Raw genomic sequence first — 23,402 nt, forward strand, 5'->3', positions numbered from 1 at the left:
ACTTTCAAAAGATACAGTACTTCAAAACAAATTTTTTATTTGCACAGACCTTTTAAAAAAGAAACCAAAAACGAACAGTTTCCCTACTAAGGTGGCCTATTGATTTTTTTGTAAGTAATTAGTGAGGCTAGCCACAAATGAAAGCCTCCTTTCCCCACTGACCACCACTGCAACCCTTCTCTCCAAAGGTAACCCCAATTAAGTGTCGTGTAACTCTTTCTTTTTTAAAAAGAGAGCACATATACAGGCAGTCCTCCTTTATCCTAGGTAGATACATTCCAAAACCCCAGTGGATGCCTGAAATAACATAGTACCAAACACTACATATATGTTTTTTCCTATACATATATACCTATGATAAAGTTTAATTTACAAGTTAGGCACAGAAAGAGATTAACAATAATAAGTATAATAAAATAGAACAATTATAACATTATACTGCAGTACAAGTTATGTGAATGTGGCATTAGTAATTAAAATAGGGTTACTTGAACACAAGCACTGGGATACCGCTACAGTCAAAACCGATCACCAAGATGGCTGCTAAGGACTAATGGCCGGGCAGCATACACAGCGTGGATACGCTGGACAAAGGGATGATTCACATCCTGGGTGGGAAGGAGCACGAGACAGCACGAGATTTCATCGTGCTACTCAGAATGGCATGCAATTTAAAACTTTTGAATTGTTTATTTCTGGAATTTTCCAATATTTTCTGACCACAGTTGAAATTGAAACTGCAGAAAGAGAAAACATGGATGGGGAAAGGGGACAACCGTACCCACACATTCATATTTTTAAAACAGCAATTATTTATAAGATCATACTTGCTTTCATATTTAGAAAGCTCTTTCCATGTCAGCAGACACAGAGCAATGTAACTCTATACAACATCTGTTACTTCATCAAGTGAATGCTTAATAATTTATTGAACCAATCCCATTTTAATGGATGCTATAGTTTTGCCAGTTTTTTCCTAATATAAATAAGTTGAAATAAACATCTATCTCTACTTCTCTCTCCCTCCCACTCTATATATGCATATATCTTGATGAACTGCATATAAGTTTGTAAGGACAGCCTTAATGGTAAACCCCTAGCAGCAGGATTGCAGGGTCAAAAAGAACATGCATTTCTTATGGGGAGATAGGTCCTGTCAAACTATCCACAAAACAAATTGTACCAATTTACATTCCTACTAACAGTATGAGTGTATTAAAACTTTGGCCAATATGACAGGTGAACATGGTAATTTCATTCTGTTTTACATCAGAATGAGACTACCATTTTGAATATTTTTTAAGGTATTCACCACTTCTATTTCTTTTTATGAGAATTGCCTATTTTCATTTTTATGCTCTTTTTCTACTGGGATGCTAGTTACCTTTTATACTGATTTGTGTAAAAACTTTACAATGGAAAGTAATTTGCCCCTGTTACATGTTTTGCAAATACTCTCTGCCAATTTAGTTATTCAAATCCTTCTATGGTATATTTTTTCTAATTTTATAAGTTTTTTGTTTCTACATAGTCAAATTTATCAATCACTTCTCATATGGCATAAGAATTTTCTGTCTTCTTTAAAAGCCCTTTCCTAATTTCAGGTAAGTACTGATTAAAGTTTAAAACTGGTAAATATTGATCATTATAGTATAGTATAAAAGAGCTGAATCAGAAATGTTTTATTTAAGGGAGTGTATATAAAATAAAACGTGAAGTATTAAATGACTTTATACAATGTTGCAATTATCAAATATATGCTATAATTAATTCAGAAAAAAAAATGCCAAATACAACCGGTTTTTCATTAATCAGTCAACCAAGGGTACCAAAACTGGCAAATGTTAAGGTTAAATGTTCTACCTCCAAAAACACGTTGATGATTCCTAGGGCTCATCAGAGTCTATTCCATTATTTTCACTACAAATTTACTTTAAAAATCATAAGTTTTCTTATTTTAAAGCTGAAATATGAAACAAAGTACTAGTTTTATCTTAAGTAATATAAAACACAAAGTTTCACACAATATCTAGTTCTTTGGTACACCATTGTGCTGTAAAAGATCAAAATGTTTTGGGGCCAAAAGAAACAATAGGTATATAAGCAAGAACTATAAACACAGGAGATGGATAGCCTGACTCTATTACACTTACCAACTTGACCAGTGTTTAATGAGCAATATGAAAAATTTGTTTGTCTTCATATTACTTACACCATTTGGTAAATCTACTCTCCCACTGTAACCACAGGAGCTCCACTGATGTCTTCTTTAATTATGCCATCAATATATTTAAATATAAAATATTATATAAATAATTTTAAATATAAAAAAATTTCTTTAAAACAAAAAGCACAGAAAAGTACTAACCATGATTGTTGTTTTTCTAAAATGACAATCTCTTAAAACTTAAACAGATAAAGTACTATTTTAATAGACCTATGAATAATTAATAAGGGTATCCATTTTAAAATACAGTATAAAGATTTGAGATCTGACATATTTCCCAAGGAAAAGCAATATGCTATGGCACCACTCCAATTTTAAGTTAAATGTCCACTTTTCAAAGGTAGTTAGAAATACCTTCTATTTAATAGGCAAATATCTGATAATATAAAGCCAAAAAGCATCTGTAAAATAATTTTAACAGTGAATTTACAATAAAATGGTTAGTGTTTTTCTTGGAGAAATTTGTGAACAACCCAAGTATGTTGGGAATTTCCTAATGAAAACAGCTAATTTAAATTGTTTATATCAAAGTAAAATGTACTTACAAGTGAATCTGCATCAGGGCATTCCCTATTAAAACAAACAAAATATTAGAAATATTCAACTATTAGAACTATCTGACAATAATACTATATTGAAAGTATTTACCTTGGTATTTAAGCCTAAATTTAAACTCTACAAAAATGTTTTGAGAAATCATATCATAAACATTAAAATATACCAAATAGTTTTAAAATTCAAAAGAAGGCATTCCTATAGCCATAATGCATGATAAAATAAAACACAAGTATTTTCAAAACTACTTTCAAAAGAACTTCATTTCCATGATTATGCACATGAATCATTATCAAGGAAGCTATCAGTGCTACAAAAATTTCTAGTGGCTTTCAATTCTTCAGGGAGAAGAATCTCTATCTACCCAAAGACTAAGCACAAACCAGAAAAATCTACAAATTGAAGAATTTTCTTACAGGAAGATAGGATGGAATTGACTGAAAAGATGAAAAAAAAAAGGAGATGACTACTCTATTAATCCAAATAGAAGCACAAAGAGACAGGGTAAATGCAAAGCCCACATGCCTTTATAACCACTTAAAAGTCACTTAAAATTACAAATTTTGAAAAAGAGCTTCCTTATTGGTATATAAGGAAAACCTATGCATACTCTGAGGAAATGTTCCAGGAAAGGCAGTGTAATAATATATTCAATCCCTCTATAGAATCAAATCAATTAAGATGTTAGAACATTTCTATTAATACTTTCTACCTTTCTTAGAAGATACAGTTTAAATATAAAAGCAAGTATAAAGGTTTACTCTCTGGCTTTAAGCCAGAACTCACCAGTTTTGGGGGTAAGGCACTCATCTGTATGCCTTCACAGTGGGCTCTACGAGAACTGCAGATGAAGCCCCAGGAAGAGCAAGCTCTTCCACAACTGCTGGCATTTCAAAAGCCTTCAGGGTATAAGAAGTTTGCCAAGAGCCCCCAGCATTTCAAGCAAAGTGAATTCTAACATTTTTTCTGCCAGGAAGTGTTCACGGTATAGTGGTTTAAGAAAAATTTTCTGCCCTAGTATTCTCATCAGTAAAAACATACTCCAATATCCAAGTAGAAGCCTAACAAACATATTGGGAAATGACTCACGAAAAACTATTTTTAAAACACAGAATATACAAAAATATTACAACCTTACTGAATGAACAGCTGTGAAAAACACATATTATAAAAATATTTTAATCTATGGCCATCACTTTCTATAATATAGTCACTAACAGATGAATTGGCTGCATTTTAAAAATTTACTTACAAATCAATTGTTTAGACGTCAAAATGTATTTCCAGTGTTATAAAGAGATTAGGTTCCATTCCATAGCAAAATACCCCTTTCATAAATGCTCAAAAAGGACAATTGCAGAAGAGATGGTAACTACAGATATGAATCACTTTCCAATTGGTCTTAACTTGTTAACCAAATACCACTTGGGCTGAAGAAACAGACATTTAGAATTGCAGAAATTCTGAGAACCTCAGGTGATAAAAACGTAACCAGATAGGAAGCAAGAATATTCACAGCACGAACTGTTCTCTTGTATCACAAATATGAATGCCCATCAAAATAGCAAATCTCTTGAGAGGTCTGAATATATTAGAGAATTAGGATTTTAAACAAATTTTCAGCCAATGTTACTGAGTTAACAAATCACTTAAGACTTTTAATTAGTGTCTCTTCAGTCTAAATGGGTTGAGTAATTACAGAAAGACTTCTTTAATTCCAGTTTGTCTTTTTAATTATAGCTCAATGATTCTCAACCCCAGATGTATATTAAGAATCACGAGGCTGCTTAAAACAAAACAAAAACCATGCTGGGGCCTCACACCCAAGAATTTGGTTTAATTGCTCTGAGATGGGGCCTGGCATAGATCTATTTAACTTCCCAGGTAGTTCTAATGTGTAGTCAAGGTAGAAAACCTCACTTAGCCAATACTAGCTGAATTTCTTGTATATTAATTATATATTCTTTACATACTAATTTCTTATTTTCAAGAAAAGGTAAATAGAATTTATACTCCATTCTCCGTCTAAAAATGATAACTAGTATAGATGCTGAAAATATGTTAGGGCTTTTTTTCTCCCACATTTAACATTTTCCACTTATGTGTACGGATGGTTCCTGACTTACAATGGTTCGACTTAAAATACTCTTCAACTGATACTCTACAGTGTACAGATAGATGCTCCCTGATTTACAATGGAGTTATGTCCAAATACATCCACTGTAAATTGAAAATACTCTAAGTTGAAAATGTATTTAATACACCTAACCTACCATAGTTTAGCTTAGCCTACCTAAATGTGCTCAGAACACATTAGCCAACAGATGGGCAATTATCTTGAGTTTCATCTCATGAGTAATTGCCTTTCTCTTCTTATCAAAAGCAGGAAATACAGATTGGTGTTTTGTAGACATGATGGGATGCAAAACCATAAAACACAATATCCAAGAAACGCTGGCAATACAGTACATTGCAGAGTACTGCTTGTTCACCCTCATGATAGCGTGGCTGACTGGGGGCTGGAGCTGGGCTGCCACATCACAAGAGTATCATACTATATATATATATCAATAGCCTGGGAAAAGATCAAAATTCAAAATTCGAAGTATGGTTTGTACTGAATGAGTATTGCTTTCGCATAATCGCAAAGTTGAAAAATCATTAAGTTGAACCATCATTCAGTCAGGGACTGTCTGTACTGTGTTGACAGTGTTTTGCCTATTGTTTTCTGAGCACGTTGAAGGTAGGCTAGGCTAAGCTATGATGTTTGGTAGGTTACGTATATTAAAAGCATTTTTGACTTACGTTATTTTCATCTTACAATGGGTTTATCAGGATGTAACCCCATCATAAGTCAAGTAGCATCTGTACATATATTGCTATATGCCTATATGCTTAGAGTTGTCTAGAAGGATTTTCATCAAATTGTTGACTATGGGTTTTTCCTTAAGCATTAAGACTTAGAATAATTTTTAGTTTTCTCTGCAGTTTTAATTTTTCAAAATATGCGTGTATCATTTTATAAAAGAGTACCTTTAAAGTTTCAACTTGAAGACACTAAAGCTTTCGTTATCGAAATTTTAAAATAAGAAAAGTTAATGCTTTTAACTAAAACCAGAGGACCCAGCAAATGAAATTTAGAAAAGTTTGTGTGAGTTATTTTCAAAGGAACTTTTCCTTTTTAAATTCAAAACAAATCTGAATTATTTATAACAACAGAAAGAATTTTGACAATATTTAATATACTTACACAGATTCTGCATCCTTTTCCTTTTTAATTATTCCTGGCAAACCAAAAGTCTTTCTTTTCCTTGGTTTTATACCTTAAAATAAATGTATACTGTTACAAAAACATAATTGTTCCTGATATATATATTAAACTTACGAATATATCTTGTATCTTGACACAATTTGCTCATAGCTGTTGATATACTAAATTTGGATGAAAGAAATAAAAGTATCTATTGCTAGGCCCTATTATTTAAATTAGAATTATAGTCCATGTAGACTTTTCTTATGTTAATCTAATATAGCCCATTATTTACCAAAAGGTTATAAAACATTCACTCATCCAATGAAATTCTCTTTTCTTCTCCTAAATCTCCCCCAAGTCACCGCAGGCAAAATAAGCATTTGCAGATATCTTAAACTTCAAAGAAAGAACATTATTCACTATATTATATTTTGTTATAAACAAAGGTCAAATCACATTTCCTGTGTAGAAGGTCTCAAAATATTAATGTGTTATTTCAAATAAACAGCTGACACAACAGATCAAAAAGCTGACACAATAGATCCATTAATAGTACAACATGAAAACTTATATGGCATTCTTTGTCCATATGTTATCTCCAATATAAACGTTGTAAGTGGATCCTACCATAATTGAGGAACAAATACCATCTTTGTTTTACCTAATATGGCAGTTCTCCCTACTTTTCTTGCATGACACATTATTTTTTTAAAATCAGTCATGCTATTAATTGTTGATGGAATTCAGCACTTAAAGCCTAGTTGTTCATTCTTTGAGAACTAGAGCATACCTAAGCTAACTTCTCATCTTACAGATCAGGAAACTCAAAAGCATATTTTGTTTTTGTTTTAAGTTAGTGTTATACAACTAGTGAACACTGCAGCTAGGATTAGAATCCACGTGTCTTAGGATAATGTATTTGCTTTCATGCAAAACGAACTCCCTCAACCATGTATTTGCATATTATAATATTTAAAAAATCAAATACCTTTTTATTTTCACAGAATAGGTATTATTTATTATCTACATTTTACAATAAAAAACGTTGAAATAGAGTTTAAATCATTATTGCTCTCAGTCAAGTAGCTAGTAACTGTAAGATATCTGGGCCCCAGAGCTCCTGACTGCTCCAACAATAACCTTACTCATGACAGCAAACCATTTCTCCAAATTTTTACACAGGACTTAGAAAAATAGAAATTTGCTTTCAAATTATTTCTAGTAACTCACAAAGTGAGATATACAAAACATGACAATAGCAGGCATTTCTTGGGTTTCATACTATGAAAAAGACCAATTTAAATTGAAAGGGTGTGGACCCTTTCTTAAAGTCAAATCACCCATTTTGAATGATGGTAATATTAACATGAATGCATAGCCTCATTAGTTACTAAAATGTTACCTACTATAGAATAAGAACTATACATTAATGTGCTGTGATGAGTTTCATATTTATAACATTAGAATGTTTAAAGATGGATGTCAATGGAGACAATAATTTCAATGTATATTTGATAACAAATACAAGTTATATTTCATCTTTTAAAATATATATTCTAATACACTAATAATCCTTTGGACTAGCTTACTGTTTATTTATTAAGTAAAAATCGGTAGCTGTAGGCCTTCAAACCACATTCATATTTTTCATATCATTCCATAGACATGCTGACACCAACGGATAGCATGCCCTCTTTATTTGTTCAATAAACAGAAGATATTAGCTAGTTGCCACACAGTACAAGTCAACTTACCTTCAACTGCACTAGCAGGGTCACATTCTTCAAATTCAATGAGGCCTAAAAACAAACAAACAAACAAACAAACAAAAACACATACATATGTTTTCTGGTAGAAAACAATCAGATCAGATCCCATTTACAACAAATTTGACCCTAAAACAACACAGATTTGAACTGTACAGGTCCACTAATATGCGTCATTTTTTTCAATAAATACCTGTACTCTTTTTGATCCACAGCTGGGAGTTCATGGATGCTGAGGGCTGAATGTATGCATTGAACTACGCCATTTTATATAGGTGACTTGAGCATCCGTGGATTTTGGACCATCCCTGGGGGCAGTGGGGGAGGTAGGTCCTGGAACCAATCGCCCCTGGATACTGAGGGACAAGTTAAGTTTGGGAAAGTCAAAAGTCATATGGAGATTTTTGACTGTGTGGGGGTCAGCGTCCCTAACCCCCACACCGGTCAAGGGTCAATTGTATATCCTTATAAATGTTCTGAAATGTGTTCCAGTGTTATCTGATACTGCTAATTAAAATATCAGTAATAACAATGAAAAAATTTGAGAGTACCCTAGTATAGTCACAAGTTACTAAAAACCTTTTACATATGATACTACAGAACTGTAGGCAGAGATCTAACATGTAGATTCTGCCTTCAAGGAGTGTGCAGTATAGTTCAAAGAAAACAAGCATAATAAGAAGCAATTGCTGAATCCTTGGTTGTGCTCATGGGAAGGACAAGAGGACCAAGATTGTAAATACTACTAGAATGTAAGCTTGGGCTCTTATTTGACCACTGTGAACTGGCAAATAATAGGTCTTCCATGTATAACCGCTGAACAAATTAATTCATTACATACTAGCTAATTGGTGATGCTGGGATTACAACCCAGATATCTCTAACTATATAGCAGAACAAGGAATATGAGCTACAGTTTGCAGGCAATGGGAGGAGTTTTCATGTGAGAAGGTGATACACACACACACACACACACACACCTGCAAAGTGGTCTCACAGGAAAATTAATTTAGCACTTATATGAAGGATAGATTGTAGAAAGAGAGAAAATGATAAAACAGAAATCAGAAAACAATTAAAATAACCTTGACAGGTCTGCTGAGATTAGCCTTAAATGCCACAAAATATGGTATACTTCATATATGTAAGATATCAAATTATTTAGGTAGTAAAGAAAGTAGTAAAAGCATGAATTACTCTTCTACTGAAATATCCCCAAAGCCAAATATCAACTAAAAAATTACCTTCCATTAAATTACCATTTTACGCGTAGTCCTGTTTTATATAGGTCCAGCATTGTTGTGAAATAATTATTAATTTATTGATGGTAAATGGTACAACCTGCTATATCAAGAAATTTAAAAATAGAGCCTGAAGTAAAGAGTGGATAATGAAGGATTTCATTATTGCTTCTTCTAAGACATTAAGCTTAACTCGAACCATATGCAAATTCATGATCAGAGTTCTCTCTCATTGATCATTCCATTACAAAAGAAAACCACTGATTAACAAGAAAGATTTCTCTACAAGTAGGAGCATCTAAAAATATTGGCTAAAATGGGCTTCTTGCCCACAATCTAAGATTTACCTCTTCAGTTGCAGTTTCTATTCAAATAGAGTAGATTAATATTTAATGAGAAGCAGAATAAAATGGTCATAAAATGAGTAGATAAACTAAGGCCCTGATGAGTTAATGAGCAATACCTTCCACACTAGGCTGTTATGATATATCTTAGTTAAGTCAGAAAATGGCCCAATTAAAAATTTAAGGACTTTAAGTTCATTTTGGAAATACAGAAGTCAAGAATTCATTAAATGAAGACAATGAGCTTATTCTTACAGTCCTTTAGAGGCTTGTGTTAACAGCTGACAAAGAGATGAGAACTGAAAAATCAATAAAGGTAAAGAATTTTACTATGTGCATCTGATAATTAGCAACTTTTTACTTGGAGTAAAAATTATAAAGAATGAAAAATCTCTACCTAAATTATCAACAGCTTATATGTACTATGAGCTTTACTATTCACTAATAAAACTTGAGAGAATATAACCATCTGTGTCAAATAAATCTGAGTTTATAAACAACAAAAAGACAACCAGAAATATGGTTAATCAAAAAATAACACACACATAATTTTAAAAACCAAAAAGTAACACAGCACATAATTTTTGCCTACTAACTATTTATAGAATCTCTAGGGAGCGGCCGGATGGCTCAGTTGATTAGAGCGTGAGCTCTTAGCAATAGGGTTGCCGTTTCGATTCCCACATGGGCCAGTGCGCTGCGCCCTCCACAACTAGATTGAAGACAACGAGCTGCTGCTGAGCAGCCAGATGGCTCAGTTGGTCAGAGCATGAGCTCTCAACAACAAGGTTGCTGGTTCAATTCCCATATGGGATGGTGGGCTGCACCCTCTATAACTAGATGGAAAACAACGACTGGACTTGGAGCTGAGCTGCACCCTCCAGAGCTACATTGAAGGACAACAACCTGGCTTGGAGCTGATGAGCCCTGGAAAAACACACTGTTCCCCAATACTCTCCAATAAAAATTAAAAAGAAAAAAGAATCTCTCATAATCAGGGTATGGACTTATTCTAGAGAGAAAAACAAAACACCAATGCCAAACGAATTGCATATTTACAAATATTTAAAAATATGTTATAAGACTTTTACAGCATCACCTTAGCAAATATGATATACTTTGGATGATATGATATATTTTTGGATGCCTTTAATGTATGTGAAAATAGTAAAGACATCCCTTAACTATAAAAATCAATCCCTTCAAACAAAAGTCTACATTGTTTTCTCACAAAACCTTTTTTCCTATACAAGACATACCTTGATTGCTTTTCTCTTTATCTTTTCTAAACACTCTCTTAAAATCCATTAGAAATAGGAAAATGTCCAATAAAAATAAACTGTTCAAAATGACACTTGAAATACAAGATGCCAAATCCTTTCAAATTGTAAAATATGTATTAAAAATTTTAAAGAGTATCATCCACACATAAGCTTTTCTATAAAAGACTGAAGTACCAAGTTTCTGGGCTAATAAACCAGATATACCCTTTTTTTAAAAACCATTAAATCATGCATGAAAAAGATTTTCTTTTCAAATGGCATATGCTCCACATGCTGCTTCACATGGCAGAGCTCTGCGTGCCTGGCTCACTGCCAGTTGACAGCTCAGCTGGATATCAGTGCACATTCTAACCCCCCTTGTAGCATGTCACGTCTGAACTGTTCCACAAGTAGAAAGTTTATTCACCATCTCCCTCAAATGCAGTCCACTGCCCATCATTCTGCTATTTAATCATAAGACAAGTTACTTTTCTTGACAGTACCACAGCCAGAGTGGGAGTCAGAAAGAATCGTTTGCTACAACTGAATTTCAACTCTTTTAGGCTCAATTAATTCTGTTGTCAAAATAAGTAACTGCTCTTAGCACTTAGGTTTTATGCTGGGCCACAAGGGCAATTTAGTTTGTATAAAATCAAATAAGACAATTTCAGCTTTGTCTCCTGATGCTCTTTTACATATTATCTAAAAATACCATCAAGAGTTCAGTTAAAGGCAGAAGAAACTAAAGGCAGACCTCCAAGAGGTCAATGTACTAAAGCAAAACAATTCTTACATATGATGCTTTAATCATCAGATAGGAATAAATTATTGTTATCAAAAGAAAAGAACAAGTCAACAACCTAGAGAATGCATTCAGGGACAGCCAGATGGCTCAGTTGGTTAGAGCGCAAGCTCTGAACAAGGTTGCCGGTTCAATTCCCGCATGCGATGGTGGGCTGTGCCCCCTGCAACTAAAGATTGAAAACGGCGACTGGACTTGGAGCTGATGGGCCCTGGAGAAACACACTGTCCCCCAATAGTCCCAATAAAATTTATAAAATAAAATAAAAATTCATCCAAATCTAATTCGGATCAAAACTTTTAAGAAATGGTACCGGAGGAAACACAACTTATTTAAAAGCAAACTTTAATCTCCACAAACATTTTGTGGAATAAGGTAGAATATAAGAAATGAGAAATATTTAATTAATAGTTTCCATTGTTTTGGAATCAATTCTAAATGTTAGGCCACCAATGGCAAATTTGCAACTCTGTCTAGTTACAAATTGGTCTCAAAACTCAAATAAGTCTGGGCTAACCAAATCAAGCATATTCCTGCATATGTCCAACTAAAACTATAGAACACTGGGTTCTAATTAGAAGCCTAAGTAAAACATACAAACATGCCCAGACCCTGAGTCTAATAAAAAAATGATGATTAATAAAGGGGGTGGAAAGAGGGGAGGGAGGGAGGGAGAGAAGAGAAATATGTGTGTGAGACTCACAATAATGAGAGTCAATGACACATTCTCAAGCTTGCTCCTGGGCCCGTGGAACGCAACAGTCACATTCCGACATGTCTGGAATGATGAACCAGGCAAGCTAACATGAAAAAAAAGCATCCGACTCTAACTTGTGGTGATATGCAAAGGGCACAGAGACTCAAGCTCTGGTTCTACCACTGCCTGCGGGCTGATTACTGTGGACTAGTTACTTCCTCTTTTGGAACCTAGGTTGTATCATTTTTATAAAGTGATATGAGGGATGATAATACCCGGTGCCACATTTGCTTTTTCTGTCTACATGTACCTATATACAGTTTTCCTTTTTTGCTTGCCAAATCATTTACAAGTAAATTCCAACATCAACGTGACCTCACTTCAAGAGTATTTATTTTAATAAAGGGCTTGTAGCAAAAATTCCATCAATCCAGTGGTTCCAAATCCCAACTCCTAGTTGAATCTTAGTGCAATGCTTCATGCATCAGAATCACCTGGGGGGCTTGTTCAATCCCAAATTGCTGGGCTCCACCCCCAGAGCATCCTATTTGGAAGGTCTAGGTTGATGCTCAGGAATCTCTGCCTTTTAAACAAACTCCCAGGTGATGCCCGTGACTTGGAATTACACTTTGAAAACCACAGTCCTAGGGAACCCCTGGAACCACTGCCAGGTATTCATAAGTCTAGACAGTGCTTCTCCAAGTCTACTGTGCATACAAACTGCCTGAGGATCTTATTAAAATGCAGAGTCTGATTCAGTAGGCTTGAGTAGGATTTGAGATTCTACGTTTATAACAAGAATCCAGTGATGTGATGCTCCAGGTTCTCAGCAATGGCTGCACATTAGAAGCAGATGAGGAATTTTAAATTATAGTGATACCAAAGACCTGTCCTACACCAATACAATCAGAATTTTTGGGATAATGTACTGTGGATCAAAGGATGGATGGGTGAATGGATGGTGGATGGATGAATGGAAGGAAGGGAGGGAGGGAGGGAGGGAGGGAGGGAGGGAGGGAGGGAGGGAGAGAGGGAGGGAGGGAAAGGGGAAAAGGAAAAGAACTGAATAGGAAAAAGGAAAAAATTTCCATGAATGATTCCCATATGTACTCAAGGCTTGAGAACCAGTGATGAGGCAAAGTCAGGAACTATGGTCTTATATCAAAAAACCAGAATTTTAACCATGAATTTCAGTCACTGTGAAACCTTCCAAATTTTCATCTAGTTCTCCAAACAGAATCTTTGCACTGATACCTAATCTCCTTCTACATCCAAAATCTGCCTCCGTACCCAAACACTGAGTCATGTTTTCACCCTCAGTGTTTATGATAAAACCGTGGGCAATTACACCCAGCTCAATATAATCTCTTTTCTCTGGGAGCTTCCCCCTTCTCCACACGTGATGAAGAAGGCATGTTTATCCTGCATCACCTAGTCAGAATTCACTGGCCTAGAAAGATTACCTGACCCAAGATTACTTGATCAGATTCTTTCTCCCAGAAATCTGGGGGTACAAAATCTGGGTTAATTTTGAGCTATAGCTGCAATTAAGAACTAAATAAAAGTACCTACAAATTACTGGGCGGTCACCTACGTCATGTGTCTGGAAAAGCAAAGAAAAAAAAAAATAAAGCAGTAAAAATGCAGAGATCAAATAAAGGAAAAATGATACCTAGTATGCCTATGGGTTTGAGTTTCCTTCTACAGTCTGGCTATATTCCTGATTTTGGATTCTTGGGATACCTCAGTTTCTTTCCAATACATTACTGTTTAAGCTCAAACTGGCCTGAGTTAGCTCCTTTTACATACTGCAGAAAGAACTAAAACTCTGTCCTTGTTATTATGTACACGTGAAAATTATAATCAGCTTACTTTATATTTTTACTTGTATTCTGTTGCCAGTGTTTCAACAATTTAACATTCTTCATGGCGGGTACTTCATTCAATCAATAAACTAAGCTTTCTTTAAACAAAGCCTGCTCCAAACAGCCTAATCTTTACTCCACAATTTAGTATTATTATTATGAGGATCAGTTACTGTGCTGTGATATGACTGCAGATATAATTGGTGCAGGTTGTCAGATTAAATGATTTCTGAACCCAAGAAGAACAGCAGAACCAGCTTTTGAAAAAAGACTACATATTGTTATGAGGTACACAATTCTAATGCATTATGACATACCTGCTACTAGTATACTATGTAAGAAATGTCTTCTATTTCACAAGCGTAGGCAAATGCTTTCTGTAGAGTCAGATAATAAATATTTTAGACTCTGTGGGCCAGAAGGTCTGTCACAACTACTGACCTCTGCTGTTGTATGTAGTGTGAAAGCAGCCACAGGCAATACATAAACAAGTAAGTGTGACTGTGTTCAACAAATCTTTTGTTGACATTCCAATCTAATTTTTGTAATTTTCATGTATCACAAAATATTACTTTTTTGATGTTTTCCCCTTATCAATTAAAAATGTAAGCCCATTCTTTGCTTATAGTCCTCTCAAAAATAAACAGGGTTACATGTGGCTCAATGACCCCAGTTTGCAGACTCCTGCTTTAAAAAATATAAAAGAGAATCACTGTCAGGTGGCACATACATCCCACAGGGCACAGTTCTATACCTTTGCCCCAGGTGGCCAGGACACAATAGGTGGAGGTGTACTCCTGCCCAGAAGGGAGCGTTTCTATTTTCTTCGAGGGCTCTCCTCTTTTATTCTCCTGTGTGTGCTTATCTACATCATCCTCTCTCCTAATCACTGCTCTTTCTTTCCTTTCTCTGGCCATTCCCCCTTACTATCAAATAGAAAAACCAAGTAATCACAGCATATCGGGTGTGGTACATGGCTCTTTGGCTCTTCTTGGCTATTTTTAATTTTGCTTTCTACACAAGAGTTTCTGCTTCTCTGGTTTTTAAAAAACAACTTTGGTGAAGGGAGTGATAAGAGGCAAATCTATTTATAGGTTTGACTGTATTCTAAATCCTTGATGGGTCTGGAAAAACAATCACTGGATTTTATTTTTTTAAATTATTTGCTTTACCCTACACTTTAAAATAATACACCTACTGTACAGGTAAAATATCCCAAATATCTAATCAATTAATTTCACTTAAGCATTCTGACCACAGTAATCTCATCTTGCCCTTTCTCTTTGTGGCTGACTATATTTTATATCTACTTTCTCAGGCTTTTCCTATTTGTATTTTTAAACAAAGTATGGTCTCTGGAAGTTCTCAAATGGAAGCTATAAAACTGTATCACCATATAATGAAAATACAGACAAGCTTTTCAACAAAATCTTTTGTTTAAACATATTACACACTGGCCTACCAACTTTTTAAGTTATTTATCCTCTTGTTTCTTATAAGTGGAAACTTGCATAACTTTCATGAATTATAAACAGGAAGCATATAGTAAAATTAGCAGAATAACTATAAAACAGTAAACTTCAAAAATATGGATTTTAATCTCCTTTAGCAACTAAAATACATGACAATGAGTAGAAATACTAGGATAATGTAATTAGAACATAAAAAGATATTCAAAATTAGAAAACACCTATTTATTCATGACCCTTTCAGACCCTTTCAGACAGGTGCTTTGATATTCCAAGCATCCACTTACAGTGACTCAAATTCCAGAAGAGCTAGGCAGTACTATACTTGAAAAGTAATGACAAAAACAGTATGGAGGTTCCTCAAAAAATTCAAAATAGAACTACCATACGATCCAGCAATTCTACTTCTGGGTATTTATCTGAAAGAAATGAAATCACTATCTCAAAAAGATATCTGCACCCAGATATCTTTTCATTGCAGCACTATTTACAACAGCCAATACCGGGAAACAAACAAGATGTCCATCAACAGATGAATGGAAAAAGAAAATGTGATGTGTATATATACAATGGAATATTATTCCGTCATAAAAAAGGAAACTGCCATTTATGACAACGTGGATGGAATTTGAGGGCATTATGCTATGTGGAATAAGTCAGAGAAAGACAAATACTGGATGATCTCACTTATATGAGGAATCTAAAAAACAAACTAACTCATAGATACAGAGAACCGATTAGTAGATGCCAGAGATGGGGAGTGGAGAATGGCCAAATGGGTAAAGGTGGTCAAAATGTACAAACTTCCAGCTGTACGTTTAAAAAATCCTGGAGATGTAATTCACAGCATGGTGACTACAGCTAACAATACTGTACTGTATATTTGAAAGCTGCTAAGAAAGTAGTTCTTATCACAAGAAAAAAACTGTATGTGTGGGGATGGATACTAACATATTTTGGTAATCATTTTATAACATACACATGTATCAAATCTTTATAAACTAATGTTATATCAAGTGTATCTTAATAAAAAAGAAATGACAAAAATGCCACTACATATAAAATAATCTCAATGAATAGGAAAAAAATTTTAATGCTCTCAAAGTGTTTGATTTATATGGGAAAATTGAAGACATAGAGGTTATCTTTCAACAGATAACTGACTAAAAAAAAATAGTCTTTTTTTCAGCATAAGAGAAATAGGTTAACTTTTAGTTTTACAAATATTTTAAAGAAAGGGGCCTCTTTTAAAAATGTGTATCCCATAGGACTTAAACTGAGGTGTGATCAGAAAATACAATGAATGTCTAAATTACAAAAATATTATTACAGTAAAAGACACATTGCCATTAATCCCCCTCAAAATATTCCCCCTTCACTTTGAACACACTTATCCCATCATTCATGCCAATTCCTGAAGCAGTTCTGGAAGTCCTCTTTCACGAGTGTCTTTAGTTGCGCTCTCGTGGCTGCCCTGATGTCCTGAATCAATTCAAAACGTTTACTTTTCATGGTCTTTTTTACTTTGGGGAAGAGCCAGAAGTTGCACGGTGCCAGATCTGGTGAATAAGGCAGATGAGGACACACCATAATGTTTTATTGGACAGAAATTGCCAAAATACCAGAAGCGATGTGTGACACGGAGCCTTTCCATTGTGATCACAGAATATGGTGAATGCTGCTGCCGAGTGCCACCCAACGGAAAGGCAGGGATCTTCAATATGGGAAGCAGCGTGTCGAACCTTAGTAACAATGTGTGACAAATTTCAACTTGTTTGGTGCAGTCAGTTGGGTGTGAGCTATGGTTGACAGAAGGTGTGTTTTGAAGTGTGCCTCCATCATGACAACGCTCCATGTCACACATCACTTCTGGTGTGCAGCAATTTCTGTCAAATAAAAACATTATGGTGTGTTCTCATCCACCTTATTTACTGGATCTGGTACTGTGCGACTTCTGGCTCTTCCCCAAAGTCAAAATAATTCAGGACACTGAGGCAGCCATGACAGCTCAACTAAAGACACTCACGAAAGAGGACTTCCAGAACTGCTTCTGCAAGTGGCAAGAACGATGGGATAAGTGTGTTCATAGTGAGGATGAGTATTTTGAGGGGGATTAATGGCAATGTATCTTTTACTATAATAATTTTTTTTTTTTTTTAAACATCCACAGTATTGTTTGATCACACCTCACAGTTTAGGAAGGAATTCATCCACCAGAGGGGGCCCTTACCTAATAGGAGAAATAAAATGTTAACAGCAATCAAAGCATATGTGTACACAATTGAAAATTAGAACTCATTTTACAAAACAAAAATCCTTCAAGTCTATGAATTCCATATAATCACATATAAAATTGTGATTATTTTTCTGAGAAACACAAAATTTTATCACTGCAGACTTATTCGTTCATGTGACCATAAGCTGAACAAATGTATATGAAAGAGCTGTAGCCACAGCAAGTTAACTAGAGAAGTAATATTTATCCCTTCCACTCCACCCCACACAAACACCTCTTTTTTAAAAGTTCGTTCTAGGACCACCTTTTTTTGAAACTCAGTCACCTATATACACAATGTCAACAGTCATCCTGAAACAGCCACCTAATTCTGGGCCTAGTGACTCTAGGAAAGCCCATTCTTGGAATCCCTCTTAACTCTTACCACTTAGCTACAGGAATTTTCTACATGTCTTAGTGTATCTTGAGGCCAGTAAATTTAAATTTATAAAGAAACAATATCCATTACTGGCTACCTATCAATCAGGTATGTATTAAATTTTGAAAATAACATTTATTAAGTACTCAATAAATGTAACATAAACCTACTAACAACCCCATGAGGCAGGTACTACTCGTATCCCCACTTTACAAATAAGGGCACTAAGGCTTAAAGGTCTCAATGCTAGTAAAGAGCAGACCACAAACTATAGGGCTAAGTACAGTGCTATACCACAAATAAGAAAATGGCAATTTTTATTGAGGTACATTCACATACAGTTGTTTAAAAAAAAAAAAAAATACATGGAGATCTCTTATATACTTTGCCTGGTTTCCTACAATGACAACATTTTTGAAACTATAATATAATGTCACAAACAGGATACTGATAATGATATAATCTACCAATCTTGTTCAGATTTTTATCTAAGGCATTTTTTACCAGCCAATACATCTTTGCTTTTATTCTATCAACACTTCTAAATGCTCTATAACAATTCTATTTGTTCCCGTTGTTTGTTACCTCTCTTAACTGCTCTTCACTTATAATTTAATCTCTTTCCAAAGAATTTTAGGGTTTCTTGCTAGTCTATAGTTATGTATCTCAACATCCTTATTTTCTCTGTGTGTGTGTGTGTTCTCCCTCCCTCTCCCTCCCTCCCTCCCTCCCTCCCTCCCTCCCTCGCTCACATTTACTTCTATTCTAATTGTTCCAAAGGATGGACTTGGGATCAAGAATCCTGGCATTAATCCCAGCTTTGTCATGTACTTGTTTAGGTAAATCATTTAACCTCTCAACACTTCCCTCATCTGAAAAATGGGAATAACAGTACCTACCTTCAAAGAACTGTTCAAGATCAAAGTTTGCCTGCAAAGTGGTGAGCACAGTACATGGCACAGAGTTAAGTGCTCACTATAATTTACTATTCTGTCACCAAGACTTTTCAAACAGCAAATCCATCCATTCCAACCTCCTTAACATCCTAACTTTACTATTATATGCCCATTTGTTCATTCAACAAAAAAATGTACTGTTTACACATAAATAACATAAACAGATGAATCAAATACATAACTTTTCTTCACAAATACACAATTACTAAAATTTTAGACAGCAACATCACACCAAAAAAAATGTACTGTTGAAGTTCTCTGACACTTTTGATGGAGGAAGTAACACATGACCTGGCTCTTTTTAAGTTTATTCATCAAACAAATAAATGGGAAGACGTGGGGTAGGAAAGGAGTGGGATATATAATTTTCTAGAATAAAGACATAAGGGCAACTAAGGTACTAAGCGCAAAGAAGGGGCTCTACAGGAAACAGCAAACAGTTCAGGTTGACTGCACTGAAGGGTAAAGTAAAAGGAATAATGGAAAGTGAGACTAAAGACTGATCAGAACCTGATCCTGAAAGGCTTTGAATCTAAGTCCAGAGTCTAAATTTCATTGTGTCTATAATGAAAAGTCAAGGATTTATGAGTAGTGCAATACGAATTCATAATTGTATAGTCAAAACATGAATGTGCTATAACATGTAAAACGGATTAGAAAATAAATGTCTGCTGTGCTAGTATTTAGAAACCTGTTGGTGCAATTAATCAGGTAGGTAGAGAAAGCATGGAAAGAAGGTCTGAAGGGAGGAAAAAAACCTAACATAATTGAATCAATATGATTTGAAACTTAATGAATTGTGGGAAAAAGAAAGTTAAGATGATTGAGGTTTCGAGCCTTAGTTCTGTGAAGTGAGCTGAAGAAAAATGGCTCCCACATTCTCTACAAATTACTTATCTATTTTCCTAAATTCCAAACCATATTCTAACTTCTTTACTGGACTGAATTATTTTTGCCCATGGAGTGAAACGAGTATCTCCCAAGAATATGGTATAGTAACTACTAAATAGATCTGGAAGAGTCTAAGTATGATGACCAGGGGAAGGGAATGAGCTACGTACCACGTTTGATACACAATAAACATGCTTATTAAAATTAAGATTCAAAATACCTATAATCATTTGTTCATAAAATAGGAAGCAGGATTTTTTTATTCGTTTGTTCACTACTGTATCACCAGTATCTAAAATAGTCAGCACTCAATATATTTGTTGAATATATATGAGAATGAAAAAAGAAAAAAGTTATTAAATTTTAAGAAAGGTTCTCCATTGGCCTCAATGCTCTGAGCATTCAATAGTCTTTCCGATTCTTTTTCTTATTAAAATGGCCTATGGTGGCTGACTTATTTTCAAAAATATAAATAAACTGCAATATATTAATATTAATTAAGTACAGGTTATAATAACCATTTTAAGTAATACTAAATTATTCACCTTTTGTTTTAAAGGTTAAAACAAAAACCTTAACTTAACACATCATCAGACACAAAGAAAATGATACCTGAGATTTTACACAGATTTTTAGGTATTTCCCAAGGTCCATTTTGCAGTTTTGGAATTTAAAGGCAAACACATTTGTTGCTGGTTGGGAAATCTGAATACATTTCCTTGCAGATTTTATCATCTTACCAGGTCTTTCCTTCCCAGTGCCTTTTGACTCAGCAAATTTTTCTATCAAGCTTTCAACTGTAGTGTTAGCCATGTTATTTATAAATTCTTCATGGACCTATTAAAATGAGATAAAGATAAATTATTTCTTTTTAGATAAATATTCTTACTGTATGTCAGACAAACCTTCCACAAAGCAATTAAAATTCATTATATGAAAACATGCATTTTTTTTTAACCCAGAGCCTTAGAGAACTTTTATTTACTTAACATACTCTGTTACCTAACTTACAGTGCTAGTAGATCTGTGGATATTAACCATGTTTACATGAACCCCTTCAGATACGGCCACATGACCTAAAAAGTAAAGGCGGTTTCTGTTTCCATCTTGGAATGTCTGAGACACAATTCTTGTGGTAAATAAAACTTACAGAGACAATGAAACAGTTTTAGATCTTTAATAATAAAGAATAACGAACTTCATCTTTCTCTATTATATTTCAATGCATCCCAAACTGCCATCATTAAACCACCTTTATATTTTTGGAAAGTTTCTAAGTTCTGTAACTTACTGAAGCTGCTGTTCTAACTTTTAAAATAGTAAAACTTCAAAAAAATATTTAAAAGTTTTAACTTCAGAATTTTTATGTGAAGAGAATAGAACATAGTTAATTATAAAAATTAATTTGAGGGGTGGACGGGTGGCTTAGTTGGTTAGAGCGCGAGCTCTGGGCAACAGGGCTGCAGGTTCGATTTCCACATGGGCCAGAGTGAGCTGTGCCCTCCGCAACTAGAATGAAGTCAATGAGCTGCCGCTGAGCTTCCAGGTGGCTCAGTTGGCTGGAGTGCGTGCTCTCAACCACAAGGTTGCTGGTTCGACTCCCGAAAGGGATGGTGGGCTGCTCCCCTGCAATTAACAATGGTGACTGGACCTGGAACTGAGCTGCGCCCTCCACAACTAAGACTGAAAGGACAACAACTTGACTTGGATGGAGCTGATGAGTCCTGGGAAAAACACATTACTGTTCCCCAATAAAAAAATAAATAAATAAATAAAAATCCTGGAAATACATACTGTTTGCCAATAAAGTCCTGTTTCCCTTCCCCAATAAAACCTTTAAAAAAATAAAATAAATAAATAATAATAATAATAATTTGAATTATCACCACTGGTGGCCAATCAAAAATCCAGTTTATTTTACATTTTATATATATAAATACATATTCTTTATCTGAAATAATTCAGTATCATGTTATCGGTTTTGGAATTTTAAAGAGTGATAAATGAACATAAAATTTTTGTGAATCAGTTCAACAGAAGAAAAAACTTACCTGGCCTATTTGCAAATGAATTTCTTTTATAGCATTTGACAAGGATCCTATAATTTCCTTTATGTGAATGAGATGAGTTTCTTCAATGTCTTGAAATTTCTAGGTATCAAATATAAAAAGTTACATATATAAAAAATATATATATTACATATACACAGATTCTGAAATAAAAAACCCTTTAGAAGTTTTCTCTTTAGAAGATATCTCTTCTAAAGAAGATATCTCAATACAGCTAACCAAATTTATCTGTATCTATCTAAAGAGAAGATATCTCTTTAGAAGATATCTCAATACAGCTAACCAAATTTAGCAAGTTACCCATTACGTAATGCTTAGCAATGCTTCTAGACAAATGGGTTTAGTAAACATACTGAAATACCGCAATTGAAAAAAGTTAACCTTTTGTTATACCATTTCTCAAATGTCATGAATTTTTTCAGAGTTTGAAGATACCACAAATTAAAATCTATAATCATGATCAGAAAATGAGGAGACTCAGAAGATAATAGTGTCACAAAAGTCAAGGGAGAAGTGTTTCAAAAGTAAAAAGCAATTAGTTGGCAAAGCAAAAACTGCAGTTTACTTCTGAAGACTTTACAATCTAGCCCATAGACTCTCAAAATGTCTTTCTAATCCTTGAATGTTTATACATAGTCTTCAAAAGAAATATTCTGTGGCCGAAGAAATTTGGGAAGCCCGTATACTCTATCTTAGCAGTTCTCAACTGAAGGTGGGGATGCATTAGATTACCTGGGGAATGTTTTCAAACTACAAAACACATAGATCCTCTACTACTACCGAGGGTGTGGGGGTGGAAAGAGGTGAGAATTTTGTTTAGAAAAGAAAATTCCCAGATTATTCTGGTATTTCTTCCCCAGAAAGAGAACTGCTAGACTTGGTTTCACAATAAACATTAAAAACTGAAAAATACTGAAATAGCAAAATTTGTTTCACTCTGCTTAACCCAGTGTTTTTCAAATTTCTTTGACCAAACAACCCTTTTTGTTTTTCTTCTTCTCTGAACATCTATTAATATCTTACAGAACAGTAATATTCCTCAAAACAGGATTTGGGAAATGCTGAACTAGCCATTTGCAAACAAAATACATTTGTCATTTTCATTTCCACTGCACAAACCTGACTACTTTTTTTTGGCCAAATTAAATCAGTTCTAAAGAATAGGCCTAAATGCCTTGTTACTTTTCTTTGGTTATCAAATTAATTTGCTTCACGCCACATTTACTGTCCAGTTTTCTTCAGCACTGAGTTCCATGATCAGAAATTACTAAGCCTAATGATTATGTCCATATTTGTTTAAAGGGTCTGAACTTTAAAAAAAAATCAATAATGGTGAAATTACAGTTTTAGC

General features: G+C 34.4%; 1 protein-coding gene across 2 annotated transcripts in view; it reads right to left on the reverse strand.

The window, feature by feature from the left end:
• Positions 1 to 23,402, reverse strand: part of FCHO2 (FCH and mu domain containing endocytic adaptor 2) — a 106,706-nt gene that overhangs the window by 38,403 nt on the left and 44,901 nt on the right. For both annotated transcript variants that reach the window (XM_074328841.1, XM_074328840.1), the window contains exons 7-11: positions 22,034 to 22,132; positions 20,723 to 20,819; positions 7,790 to 7,834; positions 6,033 to 6,105; positions 2,773 to 2,797 (exon numbers count right to left, since the gene is read on the reverse strand). In XM_074328841.1, the coding sequence (XP_074184942.1) occupies positions 2,773 to 2,797; positions 6,033 to 6,105; positions 7,790 to 7,834; positions 20,723 to 20,819; positions 22,034 to 22,132 (339 nt within the window). The remainder of the gene's footprint in view (positions 1 to 2,772; positions 2,798 to 6,032; positions 6,106 to 7,789; positions 7,835 to 20,722; positions 20,820 to 22,033; positions 22,133 to 23,402) is intronic.

The sequence above is a fragment of the Rhinolophus sinicus genome, linkage group LG03 (assembly GCF_036562045.2).
Source record: "Rhinolophus sinicus isolate RSC01 linkage group LG03, ASM3656204v1, whole genome shotgun sequence".
Lineage (NCBI taxonomy): Eukaryota > Metazoa > Chordata > Mammalia > Chiroptera > Rhinolophidae > Rhinolophus > Rhinolophus sinicus.